This window comes from Somniosus microcephalus, unplaced genomic scaffold (assembly GCF_052327205.1).
Source record: "Somniosus microcephalus isolate GS21.2 unplaced genomic scaffold, FLI_Smic_1.0 unresolved_chr2, whole genome shotgun sequence".
NCBI classification, from domain to species: Eukaryota; Metazoa; Chordata; class Chondrichthyes; order Squaliformes; family Somniosidae; genus Somniosus; species Somniosus microcephalus.
Genome location: NW_028225180.1, coordinates 17,604,281 through 17,621,494, shown reverse-complemented (window position 1 = coordinate 17,621,494; position 17,214 = coordinate 17,604,281). Strand labels below are relative to the sequence as shown.

The window sequence follows — 17,214 nt, the reverse complement described above, 5'->3', positions numbered from 1 at the left end:
CAGCATGCTTCGAGAGGCTGAGAGCTTGGTTCCTGTGGGAACTTTGCAGGAAAACTGTTCACAGATAAAGAAGGCCTTGTTTCTTCTTATCAATAGACAGTCTGTTAGTCAGTGGGCCGCAGGCCGGTTACATTCCAAAGTCTGAGGATATTCTAATGTAATTGAATTTTTTGATGAAGTAACAGGGAGGATTGATGAAGGGAATGCAATGAATGTTGTCTACATGGATCTTCGGAAGGCATTTGACAAAGTACCACATAGAAGGCTGGTTAACAAAATTGAGGCTCATGGAATAGGTGGGTCAGTGGCAGCTTGGATAAGGAATTGGCTTAAGGACAGACAACCGCGAGTTGTGGTAAATGGCTGTTTTCAGGCAGGAGGATGGTAGACAGTGGTGTTCCCCAAGGGTCAGTACTGGGGCCACTGCTTTTTGTGATATATATAAATGACCTGGATATTGGAATACAGAGCAGAATTTCTAAATTTGCCGATGACACCAAACTTGGGGGTGTGGCAAACAGTGAGGATGATACCAATTGACTGCAACAGGCCATAGAATGGGCAGACATGTGGTTTGCAAAGCGTAAGGGATCTTGGGCTTCATAAATAGAGGTATTGAGTACAAAAGTAGAGAAGTTATGCTGAACCTTTACAAAGCGCTGGTTAGGCCACAACTGGAGTATTGCGCCCAGTTCTGGTCACCACACTTTAGGAAGGATGTGAAGGCCCTTGAGAGGGTGCAGAGGAGATTTACCAGAATGGTTCCGGGGATGGGGGATCTTAGCTACAAGGACAGGTTGGAGAAGTTGGATTTGTTTTCATTGGAGCAAAGGAGGTTGAGGGGTGATTTGATAGAGGTGTACAAGATTATGACGGGTTTGGATAGGCTAGACGGGGAAAGGCTGTTCCCACTAGTTGATGGTACAAGGACTAGGGGACACAGATTTAAGGTTTTGGGCAAGAGATACAGGGGGGGCGTGAGGAAAAACTTTTTTACGCAGCGAGTGGTGAGGACCTGGAACTGGCTGCCGACGGAAGTGGTGGAAGCGGAGACACTCGATGTTTTCAAGGGGAGACTGGATAGGCACTTGAGGGAAATAAACTTGCAGGGCTACGGGGATAGAGCGGGGGAATGGGACTGACTGGATTGTTCTACAGAGCGCCGGCACGGAATTGATGGGCTGAATGGCCTCCTTCTGTGCCATTATGACTCTATGATATTCCTGTTTTGACGACGGCTTAACAGTTCAATAGCTTCTTCTCAACAGGACTCTCAAGTTCTGTGCCTCTTATCTGTTAAAAGGTAGCTGGCGGCCTTTACATCTTACAACCGTAACAATCTGTTCTACATTTCAGCAGAAAGTCTCTGTTTCTATCCAAGGCCTTCTTTATCTGTGAGCAGTTTTAGTACAAAGTTCCCACAGGAACCAACCTCTCGAAGCATGCTGGTATATTAAATTTGGTCAACTTTTAAGTTTGGTCAATTTACAGCAAAATTTACAGCAAATGGCTTATTCTTACACTCTCTCACCAATGATACCATCCACATTTTTTCCCTATATCGAATGAACTAAACATGGACACCTTTCAGAAGCTGAATTAACCGAGATCCACATGCCAACACATAGGCATGAGGCGGAGAGGTATTGCGGGGGTGCTGAGGGGTGAGGGGGGGCGTGAGGTGGGTGGAGGCAGGGAGAGTGTGGGGGTGGGTGGTGTGAGGAGAGACGAGTGAGAGGGAGAAGTTTGAAGGGTGCGGGGGGTTGAGGGTTGGGAGTTTTGAGGGTGGGGGTGGTTTGGAGGAGCTGGGGGTGAGGGGCTGGGGGGGTGGGTGAGGGGTTGGTGAGTGTTGGGGAGGTGGGGGATCAGGTTAAAGGTTGGGGGAGGGCGTGAGGTGAGGGAGGTGGGCATGTTTGAGGGTGTGGTGGGTGGAGGGTTAGAGGGTTGTGAGGGTTTGAGGTTGATGAGCTGGGGGGAAGGAGGAGAAGGGTCTGAGGGCTGGGGACATGAGATGTGGGGTGGGAGGGCTGGGAGAGGGGTGTGAGGGGAGAGCTGTGTGTGGGAGAGGGGTTGGGGAGGTTGAGGCTTAGGTAGGAGAGTTTGAAGATTGGGAGTGTGAGGTGGGAGGAGGTAGAGAGGGTTGGGGGTGAGGGGTGAGGGGTCAGAGGGGGTGAAGGGTTAGAGGGGGTGAGGGGGTAGGGGGGTGAGGGGTTAGAGGGGTGAGAGGGGTGAAGGGTTAGAGGGGATGAGGGGTTAGAGGGGGTGAGGGGTTAGAGGGGTGAGGGGTTAGAGGGGTGAGGGGTTTGAGGGGGTGAGTTGTGCAGGAGTGAGGGGTTAGAGGGGGTGAGGGGTGAGGGGTTAGAGGGGGTGAGGTGTTAGAGGGGTGAGGGGGTGAGGGGTTAGAGGGGTGAGGGGTTTGAGGGGGTGAGGGGTTAGAGGGGTGAAGCATTAGTGGGGTGAGGGGTTAGAGGGGGCGAGGGGTGAATGTGAAGGGTGAAGGGTTAGAGGGGCTGAGGGGTAAGAGGGGCTGAGGGGGTGAGGTGTGAGGGGATAGAGGGGGTGAGGCGTGAGGTGTAAAGGGTGAGGTGTTAGAGGGGGTGAGGGGTTAGAGGGGGTGAGTTGTGAGGGGTTAGAGGGGGTGAGGTGTGAAGGGTCAGGGGTTAGAGGGGGTGAGGGGTGAGGACTGAGGGGTGAAGGGTTAGGGGGGTGAGGGGTTAGAAGAGGTGAGGGGTTAGAGGGGGTGAGGGGTTAGAGGGGGTATGGGGTGAGGTGTGAGGGTTAGAGGGGGTGAGGGGTTAGAGGGGTGAGGGGTTAGAGGGGGTGAGGGATTAGAGGGGTGAGGGGTTAGAGGAGTGAGGGGTTAGAGGAGTGAGGGGTTAGAGGGGGTGAGGGGTTAGAGGGGTGAGGGGTTAGAGGGGTGAGGGGTTAGAGGGGTGAGGGGTTAGATGGGTGAGGGGTTAGAGGGGGTGAGGGGTTAGAGGGGGTGAGGGGTTAGAGGGGGTGAGGGGTTAGAGGGGTGAGGGTTTAGAGGGGGTAGAGGGGTGAGGGGTTAGAGGGGTGAGGGATTAGAGGGGTGAGGGGTTAGATGGGTGAGGGGTTAGAGGGGGTGAGGGGTTAGAGGGGGTGAGGGGTTAGAGGGGGTGAGGGGTTAGAGGGGTGAGGGGTTAGAGGGGGTAGAGGGGTGAGGGGTTAGAGGGGTGAGGGATTAGAGGGGTGAGGGGTTAGAGGGGTGAGGGGTTAGAGGGGTGAGGGGTTAGAGGGGTGAGGGGATAGAGGGGTGAGGGGATAGAGGGGGTGAGGGGTTAGAGGGGGTGAGGGGTTAGAGGGGTGAGGTGTTAGAGGGGGTGAGGGGTTAGAGGGGGTGAGGGTTTAGAGGGGTGAGGGGTAAGAGGGATGAGGGGTTAGAGGGGGTGAGGGGTTAGAGGGGGTGAGTTGTGCAGGAGTGAGGGGTTAGAGGGGGTGAGGGGGTGAGGGGTTAGAGGGGGTGAGTGGTTAGAGGGGTGAGGGATTAGAGGGGGTGAGGGGTTAGAGGGGGTGAGGGGTTAGAGGGGCTGAGGGGTTAGAGGGCTGAGGGGTTAGAGGGGGTGAGGAGTTAGAGGGATGAGGTGTTAGAGGGGGTGAGGGGTTAGAGGGGTGTGGAGTTAGAGGGGGTGAGCGGTGAGAGAGGGTGAGGGGTTAGAGGGGGTGAGGGGTTGAGGGGTTAGAGGGGTGAGGTGTTAGAGGGGGTGAGGGGTTAGAGGGGTGAGGGGTTAGAGGGGGTGAGGTGTTAGAGGGGTGAGGGGTTAGAGGGGGTGAGGGGTGAGGGGTTAGAGGGGGTGAGGAGTCAGAGGGGTGAGGGGTTAGAGGGGGTGAGGGGTTAGAGGGGTGAGGGGTTAGAGGGGGTGAGGTGTTAGAGGGGTGAGGGGTTAGAGGGGGTGAGGGGTGAGGGGTTAGAGGGGGTGAGGAGTCAGAGGGGTGAGGGGTTAGAGGGGGTGAGGGGTTAGAGGGGTGAGGGGTTAGAGGGGGTGAGGGGTTAGAGGGGGTGAGGGGTTAGAGGGGTGAGGGGTTAGAGGGGGTGAGGTGTTAGAGGGGTGAGGGGTTAGAGGGGGTGAGGGGTGAGGGGTTAGAGGGGGTGAGGAGTTAGAGGGGTGAGTGGTTAGAGGGGGTGAGGAGTGAGGGGTTTAGGGTGTGAGGGTTTGGGGTTGGTCAGGTGGGATTCAGGAGGATTTATTGCAGAAGTACCCGATGAGACCCCCGCCTCCCAGAAGAAAGACTAAGATCCCCAAAGCGGTCAGAAGCCAGACCCACCAGGGGGTTATGGAATAAACGATCAGACGACCGGTGCCGTCTGACTTCAGCCCCACCTCCACTCCCTTGTAGCCTGTCGAGACGAGGGTGAATCTGTTCCCTTCTGACGAGGGGGTGACGCCTGTGATTTTGAACTTCTCATAAGGCGGGATCAAGACCTCCTGTTGCGACGGTCTGACCGAGAACCTTTGGAGATCGACTCCGTACGATGTGTTTATTACAAAGAAAGGGTTTGTCCCAAACTTCTCCGCCTCCGCCACACTGAAGGAAGTGGAGGCAAATTTTCCGAACCTCACCTCAGTGCCCAGCGTCCCAGAAATCTGACTCTCTGTCCCCCGATAGACCATCGGCCCAATGGAGCTGTTTCTCAACACCTCCAGGGCGACAGAGAGAAGGTAGTGAAAGCTCGTCAGGTTAAAGCAGGCATTGTATGTGTTGAGGTCACCGCCAAAGCTTCGAACCCTATTGTTCAAGCTACTGTACAAATCACTCCAAATGGTGTAGGCGGTCATGGCGATGACATGCGCCTCTCGGAGACCACCAGGCACTTTGAGATTCTTCTGTTTCCAAGTGGTGTTGGCTTGTTCCCAGATCTTCTCAAACTTGGCAACCCTCAGCTCTGTCTCGAGGAATTTTATCGCCAAGTCATCGGACGCCTTGCTCCGCGAAAAATAATAGGCGGCAGAATTTCTTTCCATGTTCAACACTGAGCTTTCCTTCATAATCTCACATTTTGGACCATCGCGGTTCACTGGCAAACAGACCAGACTCCTACCTGCCAATCAGAAAGACAGAACTCCAAATTATACCACGCCTTTCACCATCGCAGGATGTACCACAATGCTTCACATCAATGAAGTACTTTTGAAGTGTGGTCACTGATGTAAGAAAAAGGAGACTTACCATCAAGTAACTTTAAAGTAAGCTTTAAGTAACTTATAAACACACTATATACAAGAGAGGTCTTTACCATGCCTCTGGTAGAAGCCTCTTACAATACTGAACAGACCAGTATTTATACCAGTCCAACAGGAAGTGACATTTACAGGAAGTGAGGTATGTACACAGTTCATAGTTCATAGTTCATAGTTCACAGGAAGTGATGACATAACTTCCCGGAAGTTAGCATTTTTATCACATTCTTCCCTCCTGCAGGATTAGGAGGCTGTGGTCTACCTTTTGGTCCGTAGCCGCCGAACAAGGAAGAGTCGCCCCCGTTTGGATTCCCGTCGTAGAGGGTCGCTGGTCCGCTTACATGCGGTTGGCCATTGGTCAGAGTCTGTGTGGCCTGGATTGCCCTGTGAAGGGTCGGGGAGATCATGGCTTCGAGTACGAGCCCCAATAGGTTCAAAGTCGGACTGCCTCTGTTCAGAGGGAGGTGCAGAGCTGGTCTGTGGCGGATCAGTACTTTCATGCGCGGTACTGGGAGGGTCGTAACCTTGAGCACGGGGTTCTACCGGCACCAAGCTAGTTGGTGTCCGATCAGGATCCTGGAGAGGGGTAGCCGATAGGTCCCAAGAGTTTCCTGGTGAAATGCCATCACCCGATGTCCCACTAGGTCCTGGTGGGCAGGGAGCCAGATCCCGTAATGATACGGTAGATTCTCGGCCGTCGGAATATCGTATGTTTGCATAGGTGGGGTTGGCATCGGTTAGTTCGACCTCATCTACAAGAGGGTCATTTTTAGACGTCCGAACGTATCTTCGGAGTAATACAGGTCCAGGAGTAGTTAGCCATGACGGGAGTGATGTTCCATGAGATGAGCGACGCTGGAATCCAAAGAACCGCTCATGAGGTGTAGTATTTGTGGCTGTAGAAAGCAGGGACCGTATAGAGTGCAATGCATCCGGAAGCACTGTTTCCCATTGCTGGTCTGGTAGGCCCCGAGATCTTAAAGCGAGACGTACGGAATTCCAGATGATACCGTTATACCTCTCTACCTGCCCATTTCCGATGGGATGGTATGGTGTTGTTTTGCTTGTAGCAATTCCCCGTTCTGAGAGGTAGTCCTTGAGTTCCCTTGACATAAAGGATGGACCCCGATCTGAGTGAATATAAGCCGGCATGCCACAGAGAGAAAATACCTGCTCAAGGCAGCAGATTACTGTGGACGCCAGCATATTGGAGCAGGGGAAGGCAAACGGAAAACGTGAATATTCGTCGATCATGGTGAGCAAATATGTGTTCCGAGTTGAAGAGGGCACTGGGCCCTTAAAATCGATGCTAAGTCGTTGCATCGGTTGGGTTGCATGTATGAGTATACCATCTGAGGGGCGGAAGAACTGAGGTTTTAATTCCGCACAAAGCCGGCATTCTGAGCATATTTTTTTTACATCTCCAGTGGAAAAAGGGAGATTCCGTGATCGTACGAAATGTAGCATGCGCGTAACGCCAGGATGACACAAACCATTGTGGACATCCATGAGAGTGGAGGATGACATAGTGGAGCAGAATGCCCGTGTGAGGGTGTCCGGGGCCACATTCTCCTTGCCAGGCCGATAGAGAATGGTATAACCAAAAGAGGCCAGTTCCATCCTCCAAAGTTGTATTTTATTATTCTTAATTTTGGTTCGTTTTCGATTATCGAGCATGAAGGCGACTGATCGTTGGTCCGTGATCAATGTAAAGTGCTGGCGAGCTAGAAAATGGTTCCACTTCCGTACTGCCTCTATGATGGCTGTGGCTTCTTTCTCAACCGGAGGATAATGTAGCTCGGCACCTTGTAAGGTCCTGGACATAAATGCTACAGGACGACCTTCCTGATTCAGAGTAGCCGAGATCGCCACCTCCGAGGCATCACATTCAACCACGAAAGGGAGATTCTCATCGATGGAGTGAAGAGCCGCTTTCTCCAACTGTTTTTTGAGAAGGTTAAAGGCTGCAACAGCCGCTGTTCCCAGTGGAAATGATCTAGCATGCAGCAAGGGTTGGATTTTGTCCGAAAAATGAGGAATCCATTTAGCGTAGTATGCAAACAGACCGAGAGCCCGACGTAAAGAAGCCGGATTCTTAGGTGACGGGAGCTCTTGGAGCGGGCGAAGTCTTTCTGGGTCTGGCTTAATGATACCATTGCCTACGCAGTAGCCAAGGATGTTGATGGTCGGTTGCGACTCAACAGATTTGGATTCATTCAGGGTCAAATTACGGCGATGGAGGGCATCCCGAAATTTTTGGAGGTTGGAGTCGTGTTCCTGTTGATCGTGACCTGCAATGGTAATGTTATCAAGATAGGGAAAAGTGTCCCTTAGGTTTTCCTGCTTAACCAGGCCATCCATTGCCCGTTGAAAGACAGCCACTCCATTAGTAACCCCGAATGGGAGGCGACGAAATTGGTACAGCCGTCCATTAGCCTCAAAGGCTGTGTACTGCTTATCTGAGACCTTCAAGGGTAACTGATGATAGGCACTTTTTAAATCGTAAGTTGAGAACACTTTGTATTCGGCCAGTTTATTAACCATATCATCAATGCGTGGCAATGGGTAGGCGTCCAAGTCGGTATATTGATTGATGGTTTGCGAATAATCGATGCATAGTCGCTGTTTGTGAGGTTTTAGAGGGTTCTTGACAATGACGACTTGAGCCCGCCAGGGCGACGAACATGGTTCAATGATATCCTCTGCTAGAAGTCGAGAGATTTCAGCCGCAATAAAAGATTGGTCTCCCTGATTAAAGCGCCGCGATTTCGTTATTATCGGTTGGCATTGAGGCGGAATACTGGCAAATAATGAGGGTTCATCAAGTGAAGCTGCTGATAATGCACAAAATGGTAATTTAGATGGTATATTAGAAATAGTAAGTCCGGGTTTGGATCCACCAAACTCAATGGTGAGTTTCTTATGCTGTTTTTGGAAGTCCAGCCCTAAGAGGAGATCACTACATAAGTCTTTGAGCACTGAAAGTCGGGTGGAGGGATACATACGACCATGAAGTGTCATATCAACAACACAAAAGCCGGAGATTCTGGTATTAAGTGATGACTGGGCCATCGCAATTGCCTGGTCCGATGGGAAGACATGTAGTTTCAATTTCGCAACAATCTGTTCCTTAATGAAACTATCAGTACTTCCTGAGTCAATTAAGGCATCTAAGGTATGCCCTTTAATTGAAATTTTTGTGGCTGCCTGAGACAGGTTCTGTGGGCAAGCAGCTGTAATTGGTGTCGTTGCACAGAGAGTGGCTAAAACTCTCGGTGTGCTTCTTCGGGAGAGAGCTCGAGAGGAAGCTTGATAGGTCCTAGCTGGAGCATCTTGATAGGCCCTAATTGGGGCAGTTCGGTAGGCCTTAGCTGGATTGGCCCTCGTAGAGGCCCTTGATAGGCAAACTTTAGCAAAGTGTCCTTTTTTCCCGCAATAACTGCAGATTGCATTGCGAGCAGGGCAGGTTTTCCTAGGATGAAAAGCATCTCCACAAAAGAAGCATTCCTTCCTAGATTGCCAAGAGGCTGCTAAAGTGGGGTCGTCCTCCTCTTCTTCATCAGAATTATCAGAATTAGATTCCCCCATGATAGGGTTCACCTGAGACCGCTTGAATTGTCTGGTTGCAGCTACAGCAGCAGATCGAGATCTGGGCAGCTGATAGAGGTCTGCATTTCTCTTTGCCAAATCCAGTGAACAAGCTAGGTCAAAAGCTTTTTGTAGCTCAAGTGTTTTACTTTCTAGTAGACGCTGGCGTATAAATGGAGAGGCAATCCCGCAGATGAAAGCATCACGAATCATTTCTTGGCGGTACAGCTCAGCTGAGGCTGCCTGAAAGTTACAATCTACGCTGAGCCTGCGAAGTTCTTGCAGGAATTCGTCAATTGATTCCCCTGGCCCTTGTCGGGCTGTGGCCAGTAGATGTCTAGCATAGACCTCATTTGGGGTCTTCGCATACAGTTTCTTAAGTGCCCGAATCACCTCTTCGTAATTATCCCAGTCATCAACATATTCGAACACTTTTGGGGTCACATAATTGACAAGTATCTTCAATTTAGCAGGAGCATCCACTTTACATTCATCCAGAAAATTCTCAAAAGTACGATACCAATGCTTCCATACCCTGCCAGCTGCTGGTGTATTCGGGTCCAAGTCCAGACGAATAGGTCTAAGGATTTTCTCCATGATGGGTGGTTCCCTGGATCCTTAACTTCCGAGTTTGTCTGAAGGTCGAGTATTTGTCAGTGTAAATACTAAGTTACTTAAATTGATGTAAGAAAAAGGAGACTTACCATCAAGTAACTTTAAAGTAAGCTTTAAGTAACTTATAAACACACTATATACAAGAGAGGTCTTTACCATGCCTCTGGTAGAAGCCTCTTACAATACTGAACAGACCAGTATTTATACCAGTCCAACAGGAAGTGACATTTACAGGAAGTGAGGTATGTACACAGTTCATAGTTCATAGTTCATAGTTCACAGGAAGTGATGACATAACTTCCCGGAAGTTAGCATTTTTATCACAGTCACTGTTGTGATGTAGGAAACGCGGCGGCCAATTGCGCACAGCAAGCTCCCACAAACAGCAATGTGATAAAGGACCAGATAATCTGTTTTATTTTTATGTGATATTGGTCAAGGAATAAATATTGGCCACAGGACACCGGGGAGAACTCCACACTGCTCTTCTTCCAATAGTGGTCGTGGGAACAGTGCGGCGCTCCCTCAGTACTGCCCCTCCGACAGTGCGGCGCTCCCTCAGTACTGCCCCTCCGACAGTGCGGCTCTCCCTCAGTACTGCCCCTCCGACAGTGTGGCGCTCCCTCAGTACTGCCCCTCCGACAGTGCGGCTCTCCCTCAGTACTACCTCTCCGACAGTGCAGCGCTCCCTCAGTACTGCCCCTCCGACAGTGCGGCTCTCCCTCAGTACTGCCCCTCCGACAGTGCGGCGCTCCCGCAGTACTGCCCCTCCGACAGTGCGGCGCTCCATCAGTACTGCCCCTCCGACAGTGCGGCGCTCTCAGTACTGCCCCTCCGACAGTGCGGCGCTCCCTCAGTACTGCCCCTCCGACAGTGCGGCGCTCCCTCAGTACTGCCCCTCCGACAGTGCAGCGCTCCCTCAGTACTGCCCCTCCGACAGTGCGGCGCTCCATCAGTACTGCCCCTCCGACAGTGCGGCCCTCCCTCAGTACTGCCCCTCCGACAGTGCGGCTCTCCCTCAGTACTGCCCCTCCGACAGTGCGGCACTCCCTCAGTACTGCCCCTCCGACAGTGCGGCTCTCCCTCAGTACTGCCCCTCCGACAGTGCAGTGCTCCCTAAGTACTGCCCCTCCGACAGTGCGGCGCTCCCTCAGTACTGCCCCTCCGACAGTGCGGCGCTCCCACAGTACTGCCCCTCCGACAGTGCGGCGCTCCATCAGTACTGCCCCTCCGACAGTGCGGCGCTCCCTCAGTACTGCCCCTCCGACAGTGCGGCGCTCCCTCAGTACTGCCCCTCCGACACTGCGGCGCTCCCTCAGTACTGCCCCTCCGACAGTGCGGCGCTCCCTCAGTACTGCCCCTCCGACAGTGCAGCACTCCCTCAGTACTGCCCCTCCGACAGTGCGGTGCTCCCACAGTACTGCCCCTCCGACAGTGCGGCGCTCCCACAGTACTGCCCCTCCGACAGTGTGGCGCTCCCTCAGTACTGCCCCTCCGACAGTGCGGCGCTCTCTCAGTACTGCCCCTCCGACAGTGCAGCGCTCCCTCAGTACTGCCCCTCCGACAGTGCAGCGCTCCCTCAGTACTGCCCCTCCGACAGTGCGGCGCTCCATCAGTACTGCCCCTCCGACAGTGCGGCACTCCCTCAGTACTGCCCCTCCGACAGTGCGGCGCTCCCTCAGTACTGCCCCTCTGACAGTGCGGCACTCCCTCAGTACTGCCCCTCCGACAGTGCGGCGCTCCATCAGTACTGCCCCTCCGACAGTGCGGCGCTCTCACAGTACTGCCCCTCCGACAGTGCGGCGCTCCCTCAGTACTGCCCCTCCGACAGTGCGGCGCTCCCTCAGTACTGCCCCTCCGACAGTGCGGCGCTCCCACAGTACTGCCCCTCCGACAGTGCGGCGCTCCGTCAGTACTGCCCCTCCGACAGTGCAGCGCTCCCTCAGTACTGCCCCTCCGACAGTGCAGCTCTCCCTCAGTACTGCCCCTCTGACAGTGCGGCTCTCCCTCAGTACTGCCCCTCCGACAGTGCGGCGCTCCCACAGTACTGCCCCTCCGACAGTGCGGCGCTCCCTCAGTACTGCCCCTCCGACAGTGCGGCGCTCCATCAGTACTGCCCCTCCGACAGTGCGGCTCTCCCTCAGTACTGCCCCTCCGACAGTGCGGCGCTCCCTCAGTACTGCCCCTCCGACAGTGCGGCGCTCCCTCAGTACTGCCCCTCCGACAGTGCAGCGCTCCCTCAGTACTGCCCCTCCGACAGTGCGGCGCTCCCTCAGTACTGCCCCTCCGACAGTGCAGCGCTCCCTCAGTACTGACCCTCCGACAGTGCGGCGCTCCCTCAGTACTGCCCCTCCGACAGTGCGGCGCTCCCTCAGTACTGCCGCTCCGACAGTGCGGCGCTTCCTCAGTAATGCCCCTCCGACAGTGCAGCGCTCCCTCAGTACTGCCCCTCCGACAGTGCGGCGCTCCCTCAGCACTGCCCCTCCGACAGTGCGGCGCTCCCTCAGTACTGCCCCTCCGACAGTGCAGCACTCCCTCAGTACTGCCCCTCTGACAGTGCAGCGCTCCCTCAGTACTGCCCCTCCGACAGTGCGGCGCTCCCTCAGTACTGCCCCTCCGACAGTGCGGCGCTCCATCAGTACTGCCCCTCCGACAGTGCAGTGCTCCCTCAGTACTGACCCTCCGACAGTGCAGCGCTCCCTCAGTGCTGCCCCTCCGACAGTGCGGCGCTCCCTCAGTGCTGCCCCTCCGACAGTGCTGCGCTCCCTCAGTACTGCCCCTCCGACAGTGCTGCGCTCCCTCAGTACTGCCCCTCCAACAGTGCGGCGCTACCTCAGTACTGCCCCTCTGACAGAGCAGCGCTGCCTCAGTACTGCCCCTCCGACAGTGCGGCGCTCCCTCAGTACTGCCCCTCCGACAGTGCAGCACTCCCTCAGTACTGCCCCTCCGACAGTGCAGCGCTCCCTCAGTATTCCCTCTCCGATACTGCAGCGCTCCCTCAGTACTGCCCCTCCGACAGTGCAGCACTCCCTCAGTACTGCCCTTCCGACAGTGCGGCGCACCCTCAGCACTGCCTCTCCGACAGTGCTGCGCTCCCTCAGCATTGCCTCTCCTATATTGCAGCGCTCCCTCAGTACTGCATCTCCGACAGTGCAGCGCTCCCTCAGTACTGCCTCGCCGACAGTGTGGTGCTCTCTCAGTACTGCCCCTCCGACAGTGCGGCGCTCCCCCAGTACTGCCCCTTCGACAGTGCGGCGCTCCCTCAGTACTGCCCCTCCGACAGTGCAGTGCTCCCTCAGTACTGCCTCTCCGACAGTGCAGCGCTCCATCAGTACTGCCCCACCGACAGTGCGGCGCTCCCTCAGTACTGCCCCTCCAACAGTGCAGCGCTCTCTCAGTGTTCCCTCTCCGATAATGCAGCGCTTCCTCAGTACTGCCCCTCCGACAGTGCAGTACTCCCTCAGTACTGCCTCGCTGACAGTGTGGCGCTCCCTCAGTACTGCCCCTCCGACAGTGCAGCACTCCCTCAGTACTGCCCCTCCGACAGTGCAGCTCTCCCTCAGTATTGCCCCTCCGACAGTGCGGCGCTCCCTCAGTACTGCCCCTCCGACAGTGCAGCGCACCCTCAGTACTGCCTCTCCGACAGTGCTGCGCTCCCTCAGTATTGCCTCTCCGAAATTGCAGCACTCCCTCAGTACTGCCCCTCCGACAGTGCAGCGCTCCCTCAGTACTGCCCCTCCGACAGTGCAGCGCTCCCTCAGTACTGCCCCTCCGACAGTGCAGCACTCCCTCAGTACTGCCCCTCCGACAGTGCGGCGCTCCCTCAGTACTGCCCCTCCGACAGTGCGGCGCTCCCTCAGTACTGACCCTCCGACAGTGCGGCGCTCCCTCAGTACTGACCCTCCGACAGTGCTGCGCTCCCTCAGTATTGCCTCTCCGAAATTGCAGCACTCCCTCAGTACTGCCCCTCCGACAGTGCAGCGCTCCCTCAGTACTGCCCCTCCGACAGTGCAGCGCTCCCTCAGTACTGCCCCTCCGACAGTGCGGCGCTCCCTCAGTACTGCCCCTCCGACAGTGCGGTGCTCCCTCAGTACTGCCGCTCCGACGGTGCAGCGCCCCCTCAGTACTGCCCCTCCGACAGTGCAGCGCCCCCTCAGTACTGCCCCTCCGACAGTGCAGCGCTCCCTCAGTACTGCCCCTCCGACAGTGCGGCGCTCCCTCAGTACTGCCCCTCCGACAGTGCGGTGCTCCCTCAGTACTGCCGCTCCGACGGTGCAGCGCCCCCTCAGTACTGGGCAACCAGGGAGTGTAAGCCTGGGATTATGGGGCTCGAGTCTCTGGAGTGGAGAATCTGGAACCCATGACCGTCTGACTCAGAGGCGAGAGAGAGAGACTGAGACCCACTGAGCCACGACTAACAGGTAGGAAAGAAAGTCTTTGATCAGGAAGATATGTGGCAGGAGAGGACAAAGGGTTTAGGGAATTGAAGTCAGCGTTGAGGTACTCACAGGACATCAGGAACAGAATGTGAAACAGCCACTCCATCTTTACGTCAGTGCAAGGATTTCGGCAATAAACCAACTTTTCATCACAATCAGGTACACTCTGCAAGAAATTAGTCACTCAGCTGAATTAATAAAATCCACATGACAAAGTGAAACCACCGCCTCCTATCATAAACCTGTCAATCTCGCATCTCACATACCTGAATGGTCTGTGGGCAATCAATAAATGCGCTCTGTCTCATCATTCTCTCCACTTTAAACAACTTCTCACTGTCAACATGCTAACTTGCTGAACCTTGGTTTGAGCGCACTCGGGGTACTATTTACAGTTTTCGGCTCCATATCACACTTGGAGCACTGTGCACAGTTCAGGTCTCCATATCACACTTGGAGCACGGTGCACAGTTCTGGTCTCCACATCACACTTGGAGTTACTGTGCACAGTTCTGGTCTCCATATCACACTTGGAGTATTGTGCACAGTTCTGGTCTCCATATCACACTTGGAGCACGGTGCACAGTTCTGGTCTCCATATCACACTTGGAGTTACTGTGCACAGTTCTGGTCTCCATATCACACTTGGAGTATTGTGCACAGTTCTGGTCTCCATATCACACTTGGAGCACGGTGCACAGTTCTGGTCTCCACATCACACTTGGAGTTACTGTGCACAGTTCTGGTCTCCATATCACACTTGTAATACTGTGCACAGTTCCGGTCTCCATATCACACTTGGAGCACTGTGCACAGTTCTGGTCTCCATATCACACTTGGAGCACTGTGCACAGTTCTGGTCTCCATTTCACACTTGGAGCACTGTGCACAGTTCTGGTCTCCATATCACACTTGGAGTTACTGTGCACAGTTCTGGTCTCCATATCACACTTGGAGTACCGTGCACAGTTCTGGTCTCCATATCACACTTGGAGCACTGTGCACAGTTCTGGTCTCCATATCACACTTGGAGCACAGTGCACAGTTCTGGTCTCCATATCACACTTGGAGTATTGTGCACATTTTTGGTCTCCATATCACACTTGGAGCACTGTGCACAGTTCTGGTCTCCATTTCACACTTGGAGCACTGTGCACAGTTGTGGTCTCCATATCACACTTGGAGTACCGTGCACAGTTCTGGTCTCCATTGGGGTTCTGTGCACAGTTCTGGTCTCCACATCCCACTTGGAGCACTGTGCACAATTCTGGTCTCCATAGCACACTTGGATTTCTGTGCACAGTTCTGGTCTCCATATCACACTTGGAGTACTGTGCACAGTTCTGGTCTCCATATCACACTTGGAGCACAGTGCACAGTTCTGGTCTCCATATCTCACTTGGAGCACTGTGCACAGTTCTGGTCTCCATATCACACTTGGAGTTACTGTGCACAGTTCTGGTCATCTTATCACACTTGGAGCACTGTGCACTGTTCTGGTCTCCATATCACACTTGGAGCACTGTGCACAGTTCTGGTCTCCATTTCACACTTGGAGCACTGTGCACAGTTCTGGTCTCCATATCACACTTGGAGTACCGTGCACAGTTCTGGTCTCCATTGGAGTTCTGTGCACAGTTCTGGTCTCCATATCACACTTGGAGCATTGTGCACAGTTCTGGTCTCCATATCACACTTGGAGCACTGTGCACAGTTCTGGTCTCCATATCACACTTGGAGCACTGTGCACAGTTCTGGTCTCCATATCACACTTGGAGCACTGTGCACAGTTCTAGTCTCCATATCACACTTGGAGTACCGTGCACAGTTCTGGTTTTCATGTCACACTTGGAGCACTGAGCACAGTTCTGGTCTCCATTGGAGTTCTGTGCATAGTTCTAGTCTCCATATCACACTTGGAGTTCTGTGCACAGTTCTGGTCTCCATATCACACTTGGAGCACCGTGCACAGTTCTGGTCTTCATGTCACACTTGGAGCACTGTGCACAGTTCTGGTGTCCGTTGGAGTTCTGTGCACAGTTCTGGTCTCCATATCACGCTTTACTTTTTTTCTTTCTGTCCGCTAGGAAAAGGAAGGCTGCGAGCGTGACCTGATAGAGGTCATTAAGATTATGAAAAGTTTTTAATATCTTCAGCAAAGCTGTTCCGATTGTTTGCGATATGTATCTATATATTACTCTAACACAGAGCTTTCTCTGTTCCCCCAACATGCTACATGTAGGGGTGGAATCCATCTCGGGCATGTTGTAAAGCAGGCGGCATTGGACCGTGTGGGACCTTATCAAAAGCCTGGCTAAAGTCCATGCAGCCTACATCAAACGCGCTACCCTCCTTGTGTCCTCCTGACAAAGCTTTCTTTGAAGAATCTGAACGTTGCCTCAGTGCTTACCTTCTCCAGATAAAGCACAGGGATCATGCCGAGCCAACGCTGCCCATCAGTTTCTGTTCTTACTTCCCGAAAGTTCAGCTCCGGTTATCTTTATCTTCACAATCCGATCGCGTGTTCTTTGCCTGGATTAAACATTCTCACCGTTCATTATCATTCACTGTTGCTTGATTAGCGGGAGTGGCTTTCGCCGAGTCTTTGTATTTCAATTGAGGTGTGTTGTGTATGTACCTTTAAGAGAAGAACTGATTCTATACTGCAGTACCGGCAGTGACCACCCCTGTATAGAAAGCCATAGCAGGCTTCTGTACTTCAGTCTTAAGTTACCCTCTGTTCAGCTGCAAGCACGAGCAGAGGGAGCAGCCAGACTTTGGAGAGTGGATTAAAGTGGTGGTCCCCTGACCAGGAAGAGGAGGAGAACGTTGGACCACCACCACCAACTCCACCATCATTACATCAACTGAGGTGCCTGGAGAGAGAGGACAGAGGAGGAGAAGGAGAAAGGAGGCCTACATCAACATCAACCAGGGGAGAGGCCTTTCTATCACTGCCTCCCCAATTTGGCCTCCACTTCAGGAGAGGGAGAGAGGGGAGAGAAACCAACTGCTTGAAAGGAGGGAAGAAAACTTCATCCGGAACATCTACAGGTGGGTGTTATTTGGGGCACTCTCCCAAGACTTTGTATTTTAGGTGGGGGGAGAAAAGAAGAAGCAAGGCCGGATCATCAAGGGGTGTAGTGTGTGTGTGTGCTCTTGTTAAAAGCTAGGCCACACACACCACTAATTAGCATCCCTTCTATTGCCTGCCCTGGGAGAGCTTGGAGCTGCCCAAGGTGAAGTCTTTAATTTAATTTAATTACATCGTTAAGACCTGTTGCAGGACAAAGCCTGGGCTTCTCCAGCTTTTCCAGGTGAAGACGTCTTCTCCCCCTGCCAGAAGACCACCATCACCAAAGACTTTTTCC

General features: G+C 53.7%; 1 protein-coding gene across 1 annotated transcript; it reads right to left on the bottom strand.

Annotated features, from left to right (window-relative positions):
• Nucleotides 1-1,594: 1,594 nt before the first annotated feature.
• Nucleotides 1,595-14,145, bottom strand: LOC147092206 (erythroblast NAD(P)(+)--arginine ADP-ribosyltransferase-like). The gene is made up of 2 exons (XM_085975874.1): nucleotides 13,913-14,145; nucleotides 1,595-5,062 (listed from the first exon to the last, which is right to left on the bottom strand). Exons 1-2 carry the CDS (start codon nucleotides 13,947-13,949, stop codon nucleotides 4,197-4,199), a joined length of 903 nt encoding a protein of 300 aa, XP_085832000.1. The 5' UTR covers nucleotides 13,950-14,145; the 3' UTR covers nucleotides 1,595-4,196.
• Between the last annotated feature and the right edge of the window lie 3,069 nt (nucleotides 14,146-17,214).

What these genes read in the sequence shown, in the direction of transcription:
- LOC147092206 (XM_085975874.1), bottom strand. Translation starts at nt 13,949, where the DNA reads ATGGAGTGGCTGTTTCACATTCTGTTCCTGATGTCCT. An exon ending in CATTCTGTTCCTGATGTCCT is followed by an intron (nt 5,063 to 13,912) that starts GTGAGTACCTCA and finishes TCTGATTGGCAG; the next exon opens with GTAGGAGTCTGGTCTGTTTG.